Raw genomic sequence first — 18,660 nt, forward strand, 5'->3', positions numbered from 1 at the left:
CTTTCATACAGATATCGACTCCAGACGGTGAGGTCTTTGGCTGGAGTGAGCCTAACGCTGCGGCTACTTTGGGCCTGTCTCAGATGGGATGATATGTCTGTGAAACCTTCACCCACAGGAGGAACAACGCGAACAGGTTGGCGCTTAACTGCTCATCACGTCGCTTTATTGTTTGGTATTCAGCACTCAACCTTATTTGTGTAACTTAACAGAGACATCTGACACCGATATCACCACCACTGAGATCATCAAGCGGAGAGATGTCGGTCCTTACGGCATTCGTTCTGAGTATTGCATCAGGAAGATCATTTGTCCCCTTGGGGTGCCTGAGACTCCCAAAGGTAACGGTGACTCAGACAGTCCATATGCCAGGACTTTGTTTTTAAGATATGTACAGTTTTCTATCATGCAAGGTTTGATTGACCAGAATCACTGTTGATATTTGATCTGTCCATCATTCCTTTGAGCAGAAACTCCCACACCTCAAAGGAAAGGCCTGCGTTCAAGTGCTCTGAGACCAAAGAAGCCAGAACCAGCTAAGCAGACTGGGCCTGTTGTGATCGAAACCTGGGTGGCCGAGGAAGACCTGGAACTCTGGGAGATTCGAGCCTTTACCGAAAGGTGGGAATTCCCTCTTTTTCTGTGAATGTATACACACTGAAACCCAACTTACTAATTCCTTATTCGTTTGTGAAATGTTCCATCAAAGCTTTCTCTAGTGTGAAAGATCTTGGACAAAGAAAGGTTTTAGATAAGACATTAATACTTGCATGTGTTAGCTCATTTGTTTTAATGATAACAATATATTAGGATGGTATTTCCTGTGTTCATTTACTAATTTTCCAATTTGTATTTTTCCCAACGGTCAACATGTCCCAGTTCATCAAAGTTTATTTGTTCATTCGTATACTTCGTAAGATTTCGGAAGATTTTTAAACTTTCTGACTTCACAGGGTCGAGAGGGAAAAGTCGCAAGCAGCTGACCCAACTAAGGTTAGTGTGCAGAAGAAAGCAGAGGAGGTCAAGGCCCAATTGGAAGCTCAGCTAAAGCAGCAGAGATTGGCAGCCCAGCAGGTGGGAATGTAGACATGTGCCCACCTGGGGCGCCCCTTTTTATTAACCAGGGGCACAATATTGAAAGAAATTGCGTGTTCTTCCCAATGGGCCCTTTGATTTTATTTATTTATTTATTTATTTATTTATTTATTTTGCTTTTAATGATCATTTCACTCTTTGGTTGAGTGTGTTCTCATAATTTACTAATCTTAATTTTAATCAAAATACTCACCCATGGCTGACTATCTTGTGCTTTTTTTTTTTATTATTGCCTTGTATCTTTGTTCATACTGTGAAGTTGAACAGTGCAATGATTGTATTGCAGAAACGGCTAGAACAGCAGAAACCTAGCTGCACCAGCAACACATCCACCTTGACCAGCACTCCTACGACCCCTGGGACCACTACTCAGAAGGTGGTGGTGGGCTCTATTAGCGGTCAGGTAACTTCAGCACCAAAAGTGGTAATGACCACCAAGTTGGGCTCTCCGGTGACATTCCAGCAAAACAAGAATTTCCAGCAGTCCTTTGCTTCCTGGGTCAAGCAGGGCCAACAAGGCAACACAGGTCAGTCTTTACAGTGTTATGAATATGCATGGGTTATAATGTAGCTTGATGACTGTTATTTTAGATGTTGGTATTTTTGCACGTTTGTGTATTTGGTTGGAAATTAGCTTGTTTTTTTTTTTGCCGTCCAGTTTTTAAATTTTTTTCCTGGTAAGCTTATTTGTGGTGGTGTTTTTAGTGCTTGACGTCGTTTCGTTGTCCGTGGCGTACTTGGATGCAACCGCTGCTGTATTTCCTGATTGAGATGTATGTGTTAGGGTGGTGATCAGACCTGTGTCTTGCAGTCTCTACCAGTTCGGTTGTGACTGTGGCGGCGAGTAGCGCCACCACATCTGGGCAAACGTTCCACATCGCTACTGCTGCGGGGTCGATGGCTGGCAGCGTCATCGCCACTAAACTGCCTGTTCCAGCCAACAGCAAGATAGTCACAGTGAACGTGCCAACCACTCAAGGAGGTACGGCAGGCCTCCAACATCATTGGCATGTGTTTTTTTTTTTTTTTTTTTTTTTGAAGTTAGGCCTGCCTGCATGCAGAGAGGCAAAATATCGGCTCAGTTCTTAAATGGCATATTTTTACTTTGTTTTTAACAATGGACAACATATGAGCATGGGTCAGTTAATACAGCCTTTTAGTTGTCTAAAAGGGTGTTCAGACTGGCAGCATTTTGCTGCAATGGAGCAATCGAAAGTCATTTAATTTCAACGAGAGGTGGCGGTTCAGGGAAACATTGTTTGATTGCTGTCATAGTGAATCCACTAAATTTTGGTTCAAGCTTTACATCTGTTTTATGGCTTTACTATTTTGGATTTAATTCAGTTGATTATCCTTGTTTAATACAACGGATTACTTTCTTTTTTTTTTAATGCTGAAATATTTTGTTGTTCTGTTTCCCTCTTATTTAACCTTCATTTTTCAACTCTCAGTTTCTGATAAAAAATACCTTTCAAAAGTTTGGGGCCAGTGAGAGTTTTTCTTTTGAAAGTAAAAATACTTAAAGGGGACCTAACACACGCAGTTTCACCCAATCTCATGTTAATCTTGAGTACCTATAGAGTAGTACTGCATCCTTCATAGCTCCACAAAGTCTTTAGTTTTATCATATTAATATAAGAAAGATACAGCTTTACGATTCTCTCCGGAAAAAGCCAAGCTCCTGGAGACGTGCCGTGTGGGCGGAGCTAAAGAGTGACAGGAACTTGCGCCGATCGCCAACAAAATACAGACATTTGATGCCATTTCACTTACTATCTGCAATTCTGAATCATGACCGGGATCTTTTATTGCTGGGACAGCTCCATCTTTCAGTTTCAAACAATGTGCAAATCCAGCGTCGAACTGGGCCTTGTTTATAAAACGTTCGTCAACAAAACACTTGAGAAACTTCATTGCTGCCCCGGAAAAACGAACTGTATCTACTCTTCACGTAACGGTGGATTCTTTTGGGAAGCTGAACACTGTTATCTTTCCCTTACAACCAAAAACACACTTCTTTAGAGACATTCTTCCCGAGCGAGTCCTGTGCAGTGCAGCCGAATGAAGCGCGGTGATGGGCTCGCTCTAGCTCTGGTCGATGCGTGCACGGGCGCATTCTTCCGGAAGAAATGCCCATATAAGGAGTTCCACCGACGTTTACGTCAGCAAGAACCACGATCGAAAAAAACTGTCAGAAACGAACCCGGAGTGAGATTTTTGGCACAGAAATACTCTGTTATACGTCCAAATAGTTTTTTGAAACTTTGTCCATGCTTAGCATGAGAATCCAACTCTTTAACAGTGTAAACAACTCTGAATGCACGAAACAGCATTGTACCCCCCCCTTTAATCAATATTTAATATTCAGCATGGATGCATAAATAGATCAAAAGTGAAAGTAAAGACATTTATAATGTTACAAAAGATTTCCATTTCAAATAAATACTGATCTCTTCAAATTTCTATTCATCAAAGAATCACAGAAAAAGGTATTACCACCTTGGTAATGAGTAGCAAATCAGCATATTAGAATGATATCTGAAGGATCATGTGGCACTGAAGACTGCAGTGATTAGTAATTGCCAGGAATTACAACACAAGAATAAATTACATTTTACAATAGATTAAAATAGTAAACGTCTTTTAAACTGAAGCCATATTTAATGAAACTACTGTATTGAAATTACTCAATAAATATTGAGACTTGTTTCGAAAACGTAAAAAAAATCTTACCAACTCTAAACTTTTGACCAGATATTTATCTATGTAATGCAGTTTTCTTGGAGAAAACTAACTCTGCTCATCGTCTCGGCAGGTTTGGTGCAGGTACAGCAGAAGGTGGTGGGCATCATTCCATCAAGCACAGCGGGCACCGCACAGTCCTTCCCTGCATTCCAGCCCCGTACAGCCACCATCAACATCAGACCCAACACAACCACCTCCACGCAGCAGGCATGAGCTCTCAGTAAAATGATCCATTCTGGTAAACTCAGCATTTTTTGTTCTTCCAATAACGTTTTATGTAATGGTTTTTGCCCAGGTTATTACGACTGGAACCGCTCTCCGACCAGGGATGACTGTGATACGCTCTCCTCTGCAGCAGACCACCACCCTGGGCAAGACTATCATTCGCACACCCCTGATGGTCCAGCAAGGTATTCTCAACCAGGTTTCCTCCTGGAAGTCAAATGGCTCATTTTTACATTGAATTACACTATTTATATGTTTATTCAATAGTGTAATAGAGACTGGAATTAATTAGTGGTCAGTATTTAAAAGATACAATTAACCCCCTGGGGTCGAAGCCCGCACCGCACATTTTCTTTGATGCAAAAAAATCCTCAAATACATGAGAAATATATGTATAGAAAGCTTGAAATGTCTACTTTTAAGTGAAGTAAGTCACGTCCAAAACAAATATTCTATGTTAAAGTAATCCGTATGAAACCATCCAGTTTTCCGATCTCAACTCATTATATCTAATGCGGTCACGCCCACGCGCCGATCGCTCCTTTCACATTCAATGTAAACGCCCACATCGTCTCCGCGCCGTAAACAAACAAGTTCATCCTGGCTACTTTCTGCTTCTGGAAGAAGATCTGTTGAGAGAAATAACCCAGAATTTCAAAATGTTTTTTTTTTTCCTTCAGAGCACATAAACAATACACACTATGAAAATGCCAGGTTCAAAAGCTTGCAGTCAGTATATATACGAATTAAAACTTTTATTTAGCACACAAGTGATGATAAAGACATTTATCATGTTACAAACGATGCTGTTCTTCTGAACTTTCTATTCATCAAAAAACATTATTCTCAGCTGTTTTCAACATAATAATAATAATAATAATGTTTTTTTTTGTTTGTTTTTTTTTTAGCAGCAAATCAGAATGATTTCTGAAGGATTGTGTGACTGGAGTAATGATGCTAAAAAGTCAGCTTTGATTGTTCCTAATAAAATGTTCTGCACTCGCAAGTGAATCTCAAGTTATTTTGTGTGATAGCTAAATATATTCTAAATAAACTACAAACAAAAAATATATAAATTGATTTTGTCCTCATATTCTTTCTTGTAACTCTTCCCTCTCAGTCACTTACCTGGCTGAATGGCTCATTATGAGGGCCTTTATCTTCTCAGGTGTGAATGTGAAGGTTGACGCCTCCTCGCATAGACCCTTTTTACTCAAAAAGTGACTTAGAAAATTGAAATCAATATATTGTTTTCTGTGAACAAGATGATTTTCACATTATTTTGAAGCAAAAACTGTAGACTACAAGATCCAGTTCTCAAAAGTCTTGTAAACAACTTCTCTGTTTTTTATGGCCCTATTTCAGTGACTTCAAAATTTGAGTTTTTCACTAACCACACATAAACGTTGCTTTCTCAAAAACACAATCATGTACATAAATGCTGCTAACATATTATTGTAGCCCAGTTTGTGCTGCTTACAGTGTTATTAGACTTTAGCCATTTATATGTTTATAAGCAACTGGAAAAAGCACAAATGTCAGGGTATGCCAAAACTTCTCCAGGCCCCCAAAACACCCTTAGACCCCCAGAGGTTCAGTAATATTATTGATTTATCTGTGCTGCCATAATGAGAACAAAATATGAATTGAATTGAGCTGCATAATGACACAAACTTTGCAGCATCAACACTATTACTGAATTAACTCCGCATTGAACTGTCTTCAGCTGAAACTGAATAATGATACTATTGTCTTCTGTAGAGCTGCTTTATAGCTGAATTGACCTGGTTTCATAATTAACTAACTTTGCAGCATTGACAGTTACTGAACTGAACTGTTGAACTAAATTCAGCTGAATAATGACACTGTTGTCTTCTGTAGAGCTGCTTTATAGCTGAAATTGATGTTTTATAATTGACCAGCTTTGCAACTGTTAGTTATTTAACTGAATTGAGCTGAATAATGACAGCTGAAATTTAAATTTGTTTCATATTTGATGGGTTTTACAACATTTAAACTGTTATTTTCCTGTTTATTACTGAAACAATATGTACTGTAAAAGCGCTATATGAATAAATGTCAGTTGATTTGATTATACAAACATATTTGACTGCACAATGGCTAGTTCTGTTGAATATACCACATTTTTAGAGTGTAAATGTGATTTTTATCACACAGGTCAAGTGCAACAGACAGTGCAGACGAGTTCAGGCGCTCAGGTGGTGGGCACTCCTCCTCGCCTCTCCACACCAAACCCAGCCCAGATCCCACAGACGCCCTCTTCTCCCCGACCACAGCAGGGTCAGGTCAAGCTCACTCTGGCCCAGCTCACACAGCTCACCCAGGGGGCTCAGGTGTGTACTAGTTTTAAATCAGCCTGTTTTAATGTTTTTATTGTGCCCGCTTCAATTGTGCGCTTTATGCTAGTGAGTTAGTATCAACCTGGTTCCCTTCACAAAAACCCATAGGCTTTTGGATTATTGCCGAAAATAAGCTTTGTGACCAACAAAAGTTTGACTCTTACATTTTTTTTTTTTTTTTTTCATTCTTCACAAATGAATTATTATGAATTCTGAATCCCAGCAAAATTAAAAATCTAAATATTGGCTATACATGGTATTACTGATGATGGTATTTACTATTTTGTAAAAATAGTAATTGTAAAATATTTTGAGCTTGTGTTAACCACAGACACTATTGCAAACATTTAACCAAAAAATCCATTAAAAAAAAACCCATTAACTTAGAACTGGGTTTTTGGCCTACAAAAATACATCATCCTTGTAGCACACTATTTTAATGACTTACCTAACCCAGGTCATTGGTTACAGTTAATATTGAAATAAACTCACTCTTTCGCTCTTCAGGGAGGGAACCAGGGCTTGACGGTTGTGATCCAGGGGCAAGGTCAGACCACAGGCCAGCTGCAGGTCATTCCTCAGGGGGTGACGGTCATTCCGGGGCCTGGTCAGCAGCTCATGCAGGCAGCCATGCCCAATGGCCAAGTCCAGCGGTTCCTGTTCACACCCATGGCCCCTGCACCAGTGTCTGTCCCCGCTGCCCCTTCCACGACAGCCTCACCAGGCGTCCCAGCCACAGCTGCATCAACTGCTGCAACCATCACAACTCCAGCACCCATTCAGCCAGGTCAGACTGTTTATTAGACACTTTTCTTTTTTTTTAATACATGCATCAATATGGAACTTGGCCAGCAATGTAAATTCTTAAGGCAGAAAAATGCACAAGTTGATTTGCATAATCTCTAAAAAAAAAGGCGTTGAATTTACTGATGCCACTTGAACTTCCTGCTCAGATTACCTGGATACCTACTGGTATTGTCCAAGAAAAAAAAATATATTATCAAAAATATTATAATTTATTTATTTCAGGGGCATTTCCTTCGAGAAGGAAAGGGGGCAGTGCCGCCTCAAAATATTTGAGATGAGAAAAAATGTATAGTACAAAAATAAAACAACGCCAATATTATAAAATATAACATTTAAAGTGTTAATTCACCCAAAAAAGAAAATTATGTCATTAATTACTCACCCTCATGTCGTTCCAAACCTGGAAGACCTTCGATCAACAGAACACAAATTAAGATATTTTTGATTAAATCTGAGCGGTCTCTGACCCTCCCATAGACAGCAATGCAACCGTAATGTTCCCAGGTCCAGAAATGTAGCAAAGACTTCGGTAAAATAGTCCATGTGACATCAGGGGTTCAACCGTAATTTTACGAAGCTACAAGATTACTTTTTGTGCGCAAAGAAAACAATAATAACATAATTTCTTCAACAATTCTGCCATTTTAGAGAGCTTGCAGCGCTTAAGTTAATTACGCAATCAATGTAATCAGCGTTGTTTACGTTCAGGATAAAGTGCGTGCATGCTGAACGTAAACAGCGCTGATTGCATAATTAACTTACGTGCTGCAAGCCATACATACAGCGCCGGACATCGACAAATCTGGGAGGCAAAACAAGTACATGAATGGAATTTTTTTTAGCTTATTGCCGTTACTGTGTCAGCCAACGACAGCACATCTTAACCCTCCACATATTTTAGATTTAGCTGTTGGGCAAGATGGCGTATAGCAACGACGGCACATAATATTCACGTTCTGATTGCTTTTCTCAAATAATGCTTCTTACCTTCTCTGTTTTGTCTGTTTTCCAAGTTGTTGTTATATAATCTACAAAGAAATAACATTTGACTTGTTTGTAACTTATATGGCCACTCAGACCGCTGAGATATGCTCAACGCTCAATATGCTCTGGCAAAGTCAAAATTACTTAAAAATGAGAACATTTATGTCCATATGCACATTTTTCCAAGAATACATTAAACAATTCTGAGTCCAGTTGAAGCATATTAAACTCAACACAGCAACGTAATCCGATACAATAGGAATAAAGTCATGAATCCGAGTCATGTCTTGTTTAATATGTATTTCCCAGGGCACATTATACAACGTACATTTAAGCCATCATGTTAATAATGCAAAGTAGAGCAAGTAGAAAATACAATATTACTTTAATAATAATAATAGTGAAAACATTTCATGTGGACAGTCATAATGCACAGCCAGCACCAAATGGACAGAATGGCAAAACTAACTGAATTATAATTGCCTCTATTTAGAATTAAACAAACTATTATTTGCGATGACCTGAGCTGACGCAAAAAGTTAATTGTGTAATGTTTGCACTTTGTAGAGTAAAGTATCAGCAGTTCAAGCATTTTCATAATATCTAATTTTGAAAAAAAAAAAAAGACTTTGATTCTCGAACTCATTCTTGTCAAGTACGAAGTACGGCCATAAAAAAAAAAACTTTTACCCTGCAAGCGCCAATCCGGAAGCCAGAAACACAGAAGAGTGAAAAAGGCTAATTACGGCACATTCTTCTGTTTATCACCATAATTCTCCAAGCAGTTTCACTGCAAAAAAGGGTTTCATTTCAATGGAAGAACCTAAGTTGTAAGTATTAAATTAATGTTTGAATTATTTAATAATTTATTATAAATTAATTATTGATGTATTGAATTAATACATGTATGCTTAATATAAAATACTTGATTAACATGCTACTGCCACTTTAAAACATAAGACACATCTAATGTTCTTATACATATGCATTTTGTCTCTCAACTGATTACATCACTTTAGACATAACGGACTATTCTTATTAGTATACTCACCAAAATGGGCGTTTTGACAATTTTTTTGTATTTGTCTGCTTAAGTGCAAGAAGACACCCGTTTCATTATTGCGGTCCTTATTGTCAGTCCCTGTTGTATTAATCTACCAGTTTTAATTATTTGCCTGTATTAATGCTGTTCTCAATAACTGAGTTCCAATTTGTTTTATCTTTCTCTCTTCAGCTGCTCGTCTTGCTCCACAGCCCCAACCTCCGACCTTACTTCCTCCTACGTCATCTGTCCCTCCATCACAGCCTGCCCAGCAACCACCCACCCCAGTCCCAAACGCAGTCGTTCCCCAACCGACTCCAACTGTACAGTCCCACCCGCCCATACAGCTCCGACCTCAACCCCAGGTCCTTCCTCAAACATCAGTCCCACCCCCTACACCAGTCCCTGCCCCCATCCCACAAATAGCACAGGTGACGGCCACCGCACCCCTACAACAGGTCACCACCCTCCCCGTAGCCCAGACCACCGTTACCAAAGTCCAGCCCCAGATCCAGCTCCCCCCGCAGCTCCTCAGCGTCCCCGGGCTCCAGCAGCAGGTCATCTCCCACATCCAGAGTCAAGTAGCAGCCCAGATTCAAGCTCAGGTCCAGCAGGTCGGGACCGCGGCCGGGATGCCCCAGCAGATCAAACTGCAACTGCCCATTCAGATCCAGCAACAGGGCGGAGGGCAAGACCAAGCGCACCAGATCCAGAATCTGGTGACCATCCAGACGGCCAGCGTACAGGAGCAGCTCCAGCGGATCCAGCAGCTCTGCGAACAGCAGCAGCAGAAGAAGAAACAGCAGGACGCTAAGAGAGAGCAGGCCCAGCAGCACGTCAGCCAGAGCGAGCTGATACAGAAACAGGTCAGGACCCAAGTATGTGACTCCAGAATAATTTGGGTGGATCGATATGACTTTTTTTAAGAAACATGGGATATTATGTAAACTGTAGGCTACATTCACACAGCAGCAACATACGATTGGTCATGATGGAGCATGTTAAGAATCGCTCTTTGCAAGATGATTTTGCTCTGAAATTTATAGGCTTTGCAACCAAATTTTAAGAAAGAGTTCAGCTGATCTTTCACTACGGTTAGAGGTGCTACTCAATAGTTGATTATGCATGTGTGAATGGATACACTGCAGTGAGCCGTAGTTAATTGAAACATTTAATTATTAAAATATAAGGCTATGCTAATTTGTTAATTTATTATGTTAATTTTATTCCAGTGCTTCTTGTTTGGAATGAAAGGTTTAATTCAAATTCTTAAATGTCTTATATATTGTACATATAATGTCTTATATATACATACATTATATAATAATGTGTTTCAAGAGTCTGAAAAATGCAGCACTCTTATTTATATATATACATGTATAAGAGTACTTTTCAAACTCTTGAAACACATTATTGTATTGTCAATAATAAATCCAATTTTTATCAACCTTTTATTTATTTCATATGTATTGATATGTTAGTACATAAACCAAATTAAATGCATGTGTGTGTGTGCATAATACAAGATATTTAGGTATTTTAAATGAGTAGTTGTTTTGCAGTTGAATGTGTGCCTCACAGACATGATTACTATCCATACAGATCCTAATGGATTTAGAAGTGCAAGTCCTGTCCTGCTTGATTTCCCTCTAAATGTATACATTTACTAGGTTACAATCTTGACTGATGGTGTTTCTTGTTGTTTTGAAACTTTCCATCTGCATGCATAGTTAACATTTAAACGCTTTTCTTTTTGTTTTTGCTTAGGTGGCTCAGAAGCAGAGTGTGGCCATAGAGCAGTTAAAACAGAAGAAAACCATGACTCCTGCTGAAAGAGAGGAGAACCAGAGGTAAACACTTTCTATATGTTGTCGAGCTCCCTTTTTCCTACTTTCCAAGTGACTTTTTCAGTTTTTAAATTCCAACTAACATGAAGCATTATTTAGGCTCATTATATTTGTGACGTGTGCACCCTAGATAATCCATAAGCCACTGAAGCTGTATTTACGGGAGTCTCATTTAAGAATAGACTGACTTTGATCAACCTAATCCATTGTCTTTTGTCTGTCCGGGCAGGATGATTGTCTGTAACCAGGTGATGAAGTTCATCCTGGATAAAATCGATAAGGACGAGAGGCAGGCGGCCAAAAAGAGGAAACGGGAGGAGTCGGTGGAGCAAAAGCGCAGCAAGCAGAACGCCAGCAAGCTGTCGGCTCTTCTCTTCAAACACAAAGAGCAGCTCAAGGCTGATATCCTGAAGAAAAGAGCTCTGCTTGATAAAGAACTACAGCTGCAAGTGCAGGTGAAAGGAACAGGAAGTGCAGAGACTTTACTCAGAGAGAAATATGTTTGATTTGCACTGAGGTTTTTAACAGATTAATAAATAATACATACGATTAATATTCAATGTTTCTTGAGCAGCAAATCAGCATATTAGATTTCTGAAGGATCATGTGATACTGAAGACTGGAGTAATGATGCTGAAAATTCAGCTTTGCATAGCAGAAATAAATTACATTTTAAAGCGTATTCAAATAGAAAAAGTTATTTTAAATTGAAATAATATTGTAGAATATTACTGTTATTACCAGGTGAGTACATGAGACTTCTTTTGAAAAAATTAAATATCGATTAATGTCCATTTCTCCCCGTTTATGACTATCTCTGGGCTTTTGGCAATAGAGACGAATGCTTTCATTTCACGCCCACATCTCAGCTTTACTCACACAATATTAACACCACATCAGACTTGCCAAAGAGACCGCTGAAGCTACATTGCGTATGTTGGGTCATTTGCATGTTGTCTTTCATTGCAGGAGGAGCTGAAGCGCGACCTCATTAAACTGCGGCGGGAGAAGGAGAAAGCTCAGGCTGCGGCTGCACAAGCTGCAGCGGCTGCCGCGGCCGCCAGCGCTCACGTGCACAGCGGTCTCTCCTCGTACACGGCCACGGTCACGTCCCCCTCCTCCGCGCACAAACGCAAGCGGGATGAGGAGAGAGACGCCTCCAAGTCCAAACGCAAAAAGATGATCTCCACTACCTCAAAGGACAGCAAGAGGGACATCAAGTTATACTGCATCTGCAAGACGCCCTACGATGAGTCCAAGTATGACGACTTTACTGTCCTACAATTTTAGAGGGTTGTCTCTATTTTGTGTTTATCATTAATATCATGTATTATTATACAGTATATATTTTTTTTTAAATAACTTCATTTTGAATATTTACACTAGAAGTTAACATTTTTGGCTTGAAAATATAAACATAAGATTTTAAAAGGAAACAATATACCTGTTAGTTGTGTGTGTGTGCGCGCGTGTGTCTTTTTATATATGTATTTGTTAGGTGCCAATAATTTATTAATTTTTTCTTTAATTACACTGTTATGAGTATTTACACCACAAGTTCTGGCATGAAAAATATAAATATAAACATGCATTAAGATTTTAAATATACCTATTTGATCAGGTGTTTATCTGTTTGCATTTAGATTTAGTTATTTTCTTTAATAATTTAATAATAAAAATAGTATTTTGGCATGAAAAATATAAACATACTCCAAGATAAAATATAAATATATATTAGTACTGTCAAACAATTAATTGCAATTAATCGCATCCAAAATAAAAGTTTTTGTGTACATAATATATGTGTGTACTGTGTATATTTATGTATATATAAAGATACACACACATACAGCATATATTTTGAAAATATTTACATGTATTTACGTGTGTATATTTACATTCATATAAATTATATCATATATAAATGTAACATATCTATCTTAAATATATACATGCATGTGTGTATATATATATATATATATATATATATATATATATATACAGTACACATACATTATGTAAACAAAAAATTTTATTTTGGATGCGATTAATCGTTTGACAGCACTGAAATATATATGTATATGTATGTTATATATATTTACACCAGAAGTTTTTGACATGAAAAATCTCAACATTCAGTAAGATTTTTGAGACACCTATTTATCAGGGTTTTTTTTTTTTTTATATATAAATTATTTTAATATTTTAAATGTTTTGGCTTTAAAACATAAGCACATACATTAAGATTTTGAAAAGGAAACAATATACCTATTTTATATATAAATATTTATATATTTATTTTTTTTTTTTTTTTTTTTATTTTGAAAATAATTGCCAATTGGTACAAGACTTGTTTGAACATTTCTTGCATGCTCTACAAGATAATTCACTTTACATTCACAATTTTGGTAAAGCAATACTCTTCAGTTTAATTTGTTTCTGAAGCTCAAACAGTTGGGCATTTGGCAAAATGCATTAATTTAAATGTAAATCCTGCCAGTGCTACTGAAGCTGTAAAAATGAATATGAATTTTCAGGAAAGACATGAGATGTATGAAAATCAATTGGATGTGAGATGAATCTACTGTTGGTATGCTGTTGATGCAGGTTCTACATTGGTTGTGACCTCTGCTCTAACTGGTATCATGGAGAGTGTGTGGGCATCACCGAGAAAGAGGCTAAGAAGATGGACGATTACATCTGTTCAGAATGTAAACGAGCTCAGGAGGGAAGCACAGAGGAGCTCTACTGCATCTGCAGAACTCCATACGACGAGTCACAGTAATCACACGCCTGCAGTTTCATCACATCTACTTCAATTGTAGAAGCATGTTTTCTGATATGTTGGTATGTTTTCTGATATGCCTGCTGCTTCTTCAGGTTCTATATTGGTTGTGATCGCTGTCAGAACTGGTATCACGGGCGCTGCGTGGGCATCCTACAGAGCGAAGCCACACATATCGACGAGTATGTGTGTCCGCAGTGCCAGTCTACAGAGGATGCCATGACGGTCCTGACTCCACTCACAGATAAAGACTATGAGGGGCTGAAGCGAATCCTGCGCTCCTTACAGGTTCGTATGGTGTCTTGACTGTTTGGAATTTTAGAGCTGTGGTTTGGTTTGGAATGGGACACAATGCAAAAGTGTTTAATTGATTTTAATCCTTAAATTGGTTTAGTTATAATCATAATAAAAGCAAGTGATTGTCTGGTTTTAATAAACTTCACCATTAGCTGCTTTAAAGAAAACACTTGTTTGGCACCGCACAATATTTAAATTATAGCTCAACCAAAAATGACAAATCGGTCATCATTTACTCACCCTTATGTTGTTACAAGACACTGAGTTTCTTTCTTCTGTCCAACATAAAAGACAATATCTTGAAGTATGTGAGTAGCCAAACTGTTTCAGTTCCCAGGTCTTTTATTATATGGTCAAAAAATATAATGGAAGCCAGTAGGAACAGAAATCATATGAATCTCATAATCATTGTATATGTTTTCTGTATGTTAGTCCCATAAGATGGCGTGGCCATTCCTGGAACCAGTGGATCCGAATGATGCTCCAGATTATTATGGGATCATCAAGGAACCAATGGGTAAGACGATTTGTTTGCCTCTTTTGTATGACCAGAAGTATTTTGTGACTTATAATATTCTGTTTGGTTATATGTACATTTCTGTTAAAGTTTTAAAATATCATTATATTATATTATATCTTTGAGTTAATTATTAGTGATGCTCTGAAGAATTAGCATTTTATGTCTGTTTTAGTAGTGATTTTCATTATATTCTGTTATCTGCAGACCTTTCTACAATGGAGGAGAGGATACAGAAACGCTTTTACAACAAACTCACAGAGTTCGTAGCGGACATGACCAAAATCTTTGACAACTGCCGCTACTACAATCCCAGCGACTCGCCTTTTTACCAGTGTGCTGAGTTCCTGGAGTCTTTCTTTGTACAGAAACTCAAAGCTTTCAAAGCAAGCAGGTAACGTCAGTTCCTGTGCATACAGTATAGCAACATAGGATGTTTTTTTGGATATTTAAAGATTAGTTTAAATTCTGTCATTCACTCACCAACCAGCATTACTTTTAAGGCCATTGCACACTGAGTCTGAAATCTTCGCACGTTGAAAAATAAATATGAGCTCACGTTGTCAATCATGTTTACACACTGCCTCCGAAACTTTCATCCATCATAAAACAAAAAATCGGATCAGGTTCCATTTTCTGTGTTTTTTTGTAGCAATCATTTTGATAGGAAAGGATGACGAATACGAAAAAAACGAAAATTTCGGACTCAGTGTGCAAGGACCTTAAAACCGATACAGATTAATGTTTGTCTTGTAAATCTAATTTAAATTAAATTTAAATTATTTATAAATATTAATTCAAAATCATATTTTTTAGAAACGTTAAGCTGCATATTTAGAGTAATTATCCAGAAAATACATTAAATGTTTTTGTGATCTATCAAAAGTACTGTTAACCAGATATCATAAATATCGATTTAAGAATTGGTCAAACCGATTATCGGTTTACATAAAAGGCTGTTACAGTGGTTTTACCACAGGTAAGTTTTTTTTAATCCATAGTATTAGTTTTTTCGTCCTAAATTTGTCGCTGCAATGTACTGTATAGTTTGCTCTCGTGTTGATTTCACAATTTTCATTAGTCTTTTCCATTGGATTGGCTTACACTAGGGGTGTCCCCGACTAAGGATTTTCATAGTCGAATCGGAATTTTCGAATCTTGCCGATAGTCGAATCATATGTTTGGGGTGGGGGGAAATGCAAGAGTCAATTCAGACAGGCAAAATGTGTAACGGACGCCTCGCAGATACAAAAATAATGTTTTATGTTTTGATTAAAAGATAGTTAACATTAAACATCAGCGAAACCCCATTGGGAGAAAACCGGTAGTGCTATGTGAAATCAGACATTTGAGCACCCCCATATAGCCAAAATGGCATGATCATAACACCTCAGCGAATATTGGACTGAGATTGGGAGTCGAATCAGGCTCCTCCTATCGAAGCATCGAATCGTCTACTATTCGGGGTCACCCCTAGCTTACACGCATCCCATTTTGTTTCGTGTCTGCTTGTCTTCATGTATATTGTTTTCACACTATGAATGTTTCTGCTTTGAATATACTTTTTAACTCCGATGCAGTATAGTGGTTATCTATCCTTAGATTTCTCTGACTGGCATTTCATCCTCTTATTCCTGTCTTAATTCATTGACTGTATGCTGATAACATAAGTATTTGTGCTTCATGCATGTCATTCATACGATCCATTATCCTTTCTTGCAGATTGTCATAAGTCATAGTGGCTGAAGGGGCGGAGTCATTCTGTATTAGAGAATCATGGAACTTGCTGTTTTATTTACAGTGGAAACTGATGTACATTTAAGTGAAATGAGAAACTGTCAATAAAAGCCAAAACTCCAGTGAAGCCTTTGACTATCAGAGAGCGGCAGCCATGTTGAAGCACTATGAACACGCAGAAATCAAGGGAAATGCTGTCTGTGCATTTATGATCCTGTTTTTTTTTTTTGTCCCCCATTACGTTTGCTGATCACATGATGTTATTTATGATGTTTACATGGATGCATGATCATATTTATCACGTGGATTGGCTGTTTGAAGACATTTTAAGACTTTTCTGTTCAATTTTATTGTAATGTGCTTCACAACGTGTTTGTTTCAGCTGCTTCGCCGATCTGTCCAGGTTTTCATTGAGAGGACTCGTGAATTGCTGATAGTTTGTGCAAGTTTATAACTTGCACAGAATCTACGCAGTTTCTGTTGGCTTGAATATGAAGCAAAATAAAGAGTTTTAAATCCTTTTATTAGGATTTCCATGTTGAAATAAAAGGACCATGCTTTAAAAGATGTTTAAATGGTATGTTTTTTTGTTTTGTTTTTCTTCCAAATTTAGATTGAAACCACCACCAATTTAAATGACTGAAGGCATTCCCGTTGTATTATGCCAACATGGCTGCCATTCCTTTAACCCCCGAGGCTATTTTTCTATGTGCTGTAGATTTCATTTTCCATTTGTGAATGTTCAATAAAACCAAAGGGCTTTTAACCTCATTCTCTCTGTATTCTCTAGGTCTCATAACAACAAACTACAGTCATCAGCCTCATAGAATACAACCACATGCTGTTCTAAATAAACTTTGAACATTTAATTCAAGATGGAACTCTATCCCAGTCAGCCAGCATCGCACATAGCCACAGCGTTTGGTGGAATATAGGACGTAAAAGCTGTGGGTTCGGATCAAGAATGGACGGTTTACATTTTTGATTGTTAAAGCAATGAGTTTAGACTGGGATGCTCTCCTATTGGATTTCTTTATGGATTAAATGCCTACAGAAATGTTTTTGTGAGTTTTTAAAACCCTCCGGAATCATGTTCGCATTTTCCAGGAAAGCAGGAGTCTATCATGGGTGCACCTGTTGTTGTTTTTTGGTTTGTTTTTCCCCCTTCTTATGATTCATCGTACTACTTCAGAGGTGGAATGTGGACTCCATCTACTAATTGGTTTTTAAGCAGTGGGGTAGATCAAGTTACCTAAACTAAGAAGCGTTGCTCTAAAAATGCATCGAGGACTGATGAACGTGCTAGTCAAGAAAGTATCCTGTTTGTGTAACTTTTTTTTTTTTTTCTATTACAACTGAAGAAATATTGATGTATATGAAACAAATAAATGGAGGGGACGGGTTTCTCTCTTCTACATTGATTAAGATGTCTTTATATTCTCTTCATTTGAAAATCAATAGACCCCTAAACAATCTGGCAGTTCATATTTGATTTCTTTTAAAGATGGTGTATTTGTAGATATATAAATGATCTAACATAATTCTTAATGTTTTGTCTAGATAATTGTGTTAAAAGGCACACAATAAACCACACGTTTATAGTTAAGGATATACTAATGACAGTAAACTTTTGTGTTATATTTTTAAGTGCACTTTTCCCATCTTACAGAATTTGTATGGCAATAACCATGTTTTGTTCCTATCTCTGATCTTAATAGAATTACACTTCTATAAAAACTTTTTATTTCTCTTATTTGTTTGTATACTTGGTATCATTTGTTTCAAGCCTATGCATATACACTTAGGATCTTCAAATTGTAGTCTAATTCATTAACGAATTAAAAATTGTATTAACAGTTGGCAAGTTGTGTGTTAACATTAACCAGTTACTGAGTTGCTTTTCAAATAATTCCCTATTATAAATATGATAATTACGCCATAAAAGGATTGTTTGATTTACAGAAATACTAAATGCTTTTTTGGAGTGGGAGACACGATATATCTTACTGTTAATGTTGAGTTTTTTTGAGCATACAATGGCTACATGTGTTCTGTATACTGTAACACGTGGTGTCAAATGCCATTCTTCCACCGTGGTTTTTAAAATATGAAAAAGCCCAGCATCGTCGCCGCTGACCAATCAGAATTCAACTTAGAGCTGTTAGGCCCCGCCCCCTTATCGCACGCGCGTTCCTTTTCACCAAAGTGCTTTCTGCCGA

The 18,660-nt window shown here is 37.7% G+C and overlaps 1 protein-coding gene across 16 annotated transcripts in view; it reads left to right on the forward strand.

The window, feature by feature from the left end:
• The window catches only part of bptf (bromodomain PHD finger transcription factor), a 43,139-nt gene extending 24,946 nt beyond the window's left edge, over positions 1 to 18,193 (forward strand). For 4 of the 16 annotated variants that reach the window (XM_079376419.1, XM_079376428.1, XM_079376427.1 and 1 more), the window contains exons 14-32: positions 12 to 136; positions 213 to 341; positions 471 to 621; positions 954 to 1,074; positions 1,382 to 1,622; positions 1,907 to 2,077; positions 3,911 to 4,047; positions 4,136 to 4,250; positions 6,244 to 6,419; positions 6,933 to 7,212; positions 9,451 to 10,136; positions 11,026 to 11,108; positions 11,335 to 11,560; positions 12,075 to 12,364; positions 13,713 to 13,886; positions 13,986 to 14,178; positions 14,620 to 14,704; positions 14,912 to 15,098; positions 17,232 to 18,193. In XM_079376419.1, coding sequence (XP_079232545.1) covers positions 12 to 136; positions 213 to 341; positions 471 to 621; positions 954 to 1,074; positions 1,382 to 1,622; positions 1,907 to 2,077; positions 3,911 to 4,047; positions 4,136 to 4,250; positions 6,244 to 6,419; positions 6,933 to 7,212; positions 9,451 to 10,136; positions 11,026 to 11,108; positions 11,335 to 11,560; positions 12,075 to 12,364; positions 13,713 to 13,886; positions 13,986 to 14,178; positions 14,620 to 14,704; positions 14,912 to 15,098; positions 17,232 to 17,268 — 3,607 coding nt within the window. In that variant the 3' untranslated portion in view covers positions 17,269 to 18,193. Of the gene's footprint in view, positions 1 to 11; positions 137 to 212; positions 342 to 470; positions 622 to 953; positions 1,075 to 1,381; positions 1,623 to 1,906; positions 2,078 to 3,910; positions 4,048 to 4,135; positions 4,251 to 6,243; positions 6,420 to 6,932; positions 7,213 to 9,450; positions 10,137 to 11,025; positions 11,109 to 11,334; positions 11,561 to 12,074; positions 12,365 to 13,712; positions 13,887 to 13,985; positions 14,179 to 14,619; positions 14,705 to 14,911; positions 15,099 to 16,426 lie in introns of all 16 variants that reach the window. The other 12 variants (XM_079376430.1, XM_079376424.1, XM_079376431.1 and 9 more) reach the window with 11 other exon arrangements.
• The last annotated feature ends 467 nt before the right edge of the window (positions 18,194 to 18,660 follow it).

The sequence above is a fragment of the Barbus barbus genome (genome assembly GCF_936440315.1).
Source record: "Barbus barbus genome assembly, chromosome: 3".
Lineage (NCBI taxonomy): Eukaryota > Metazoa > Chordata > Actinopteri > Cypriniformes > Cyprinidae > Barbus > Barbus barbus.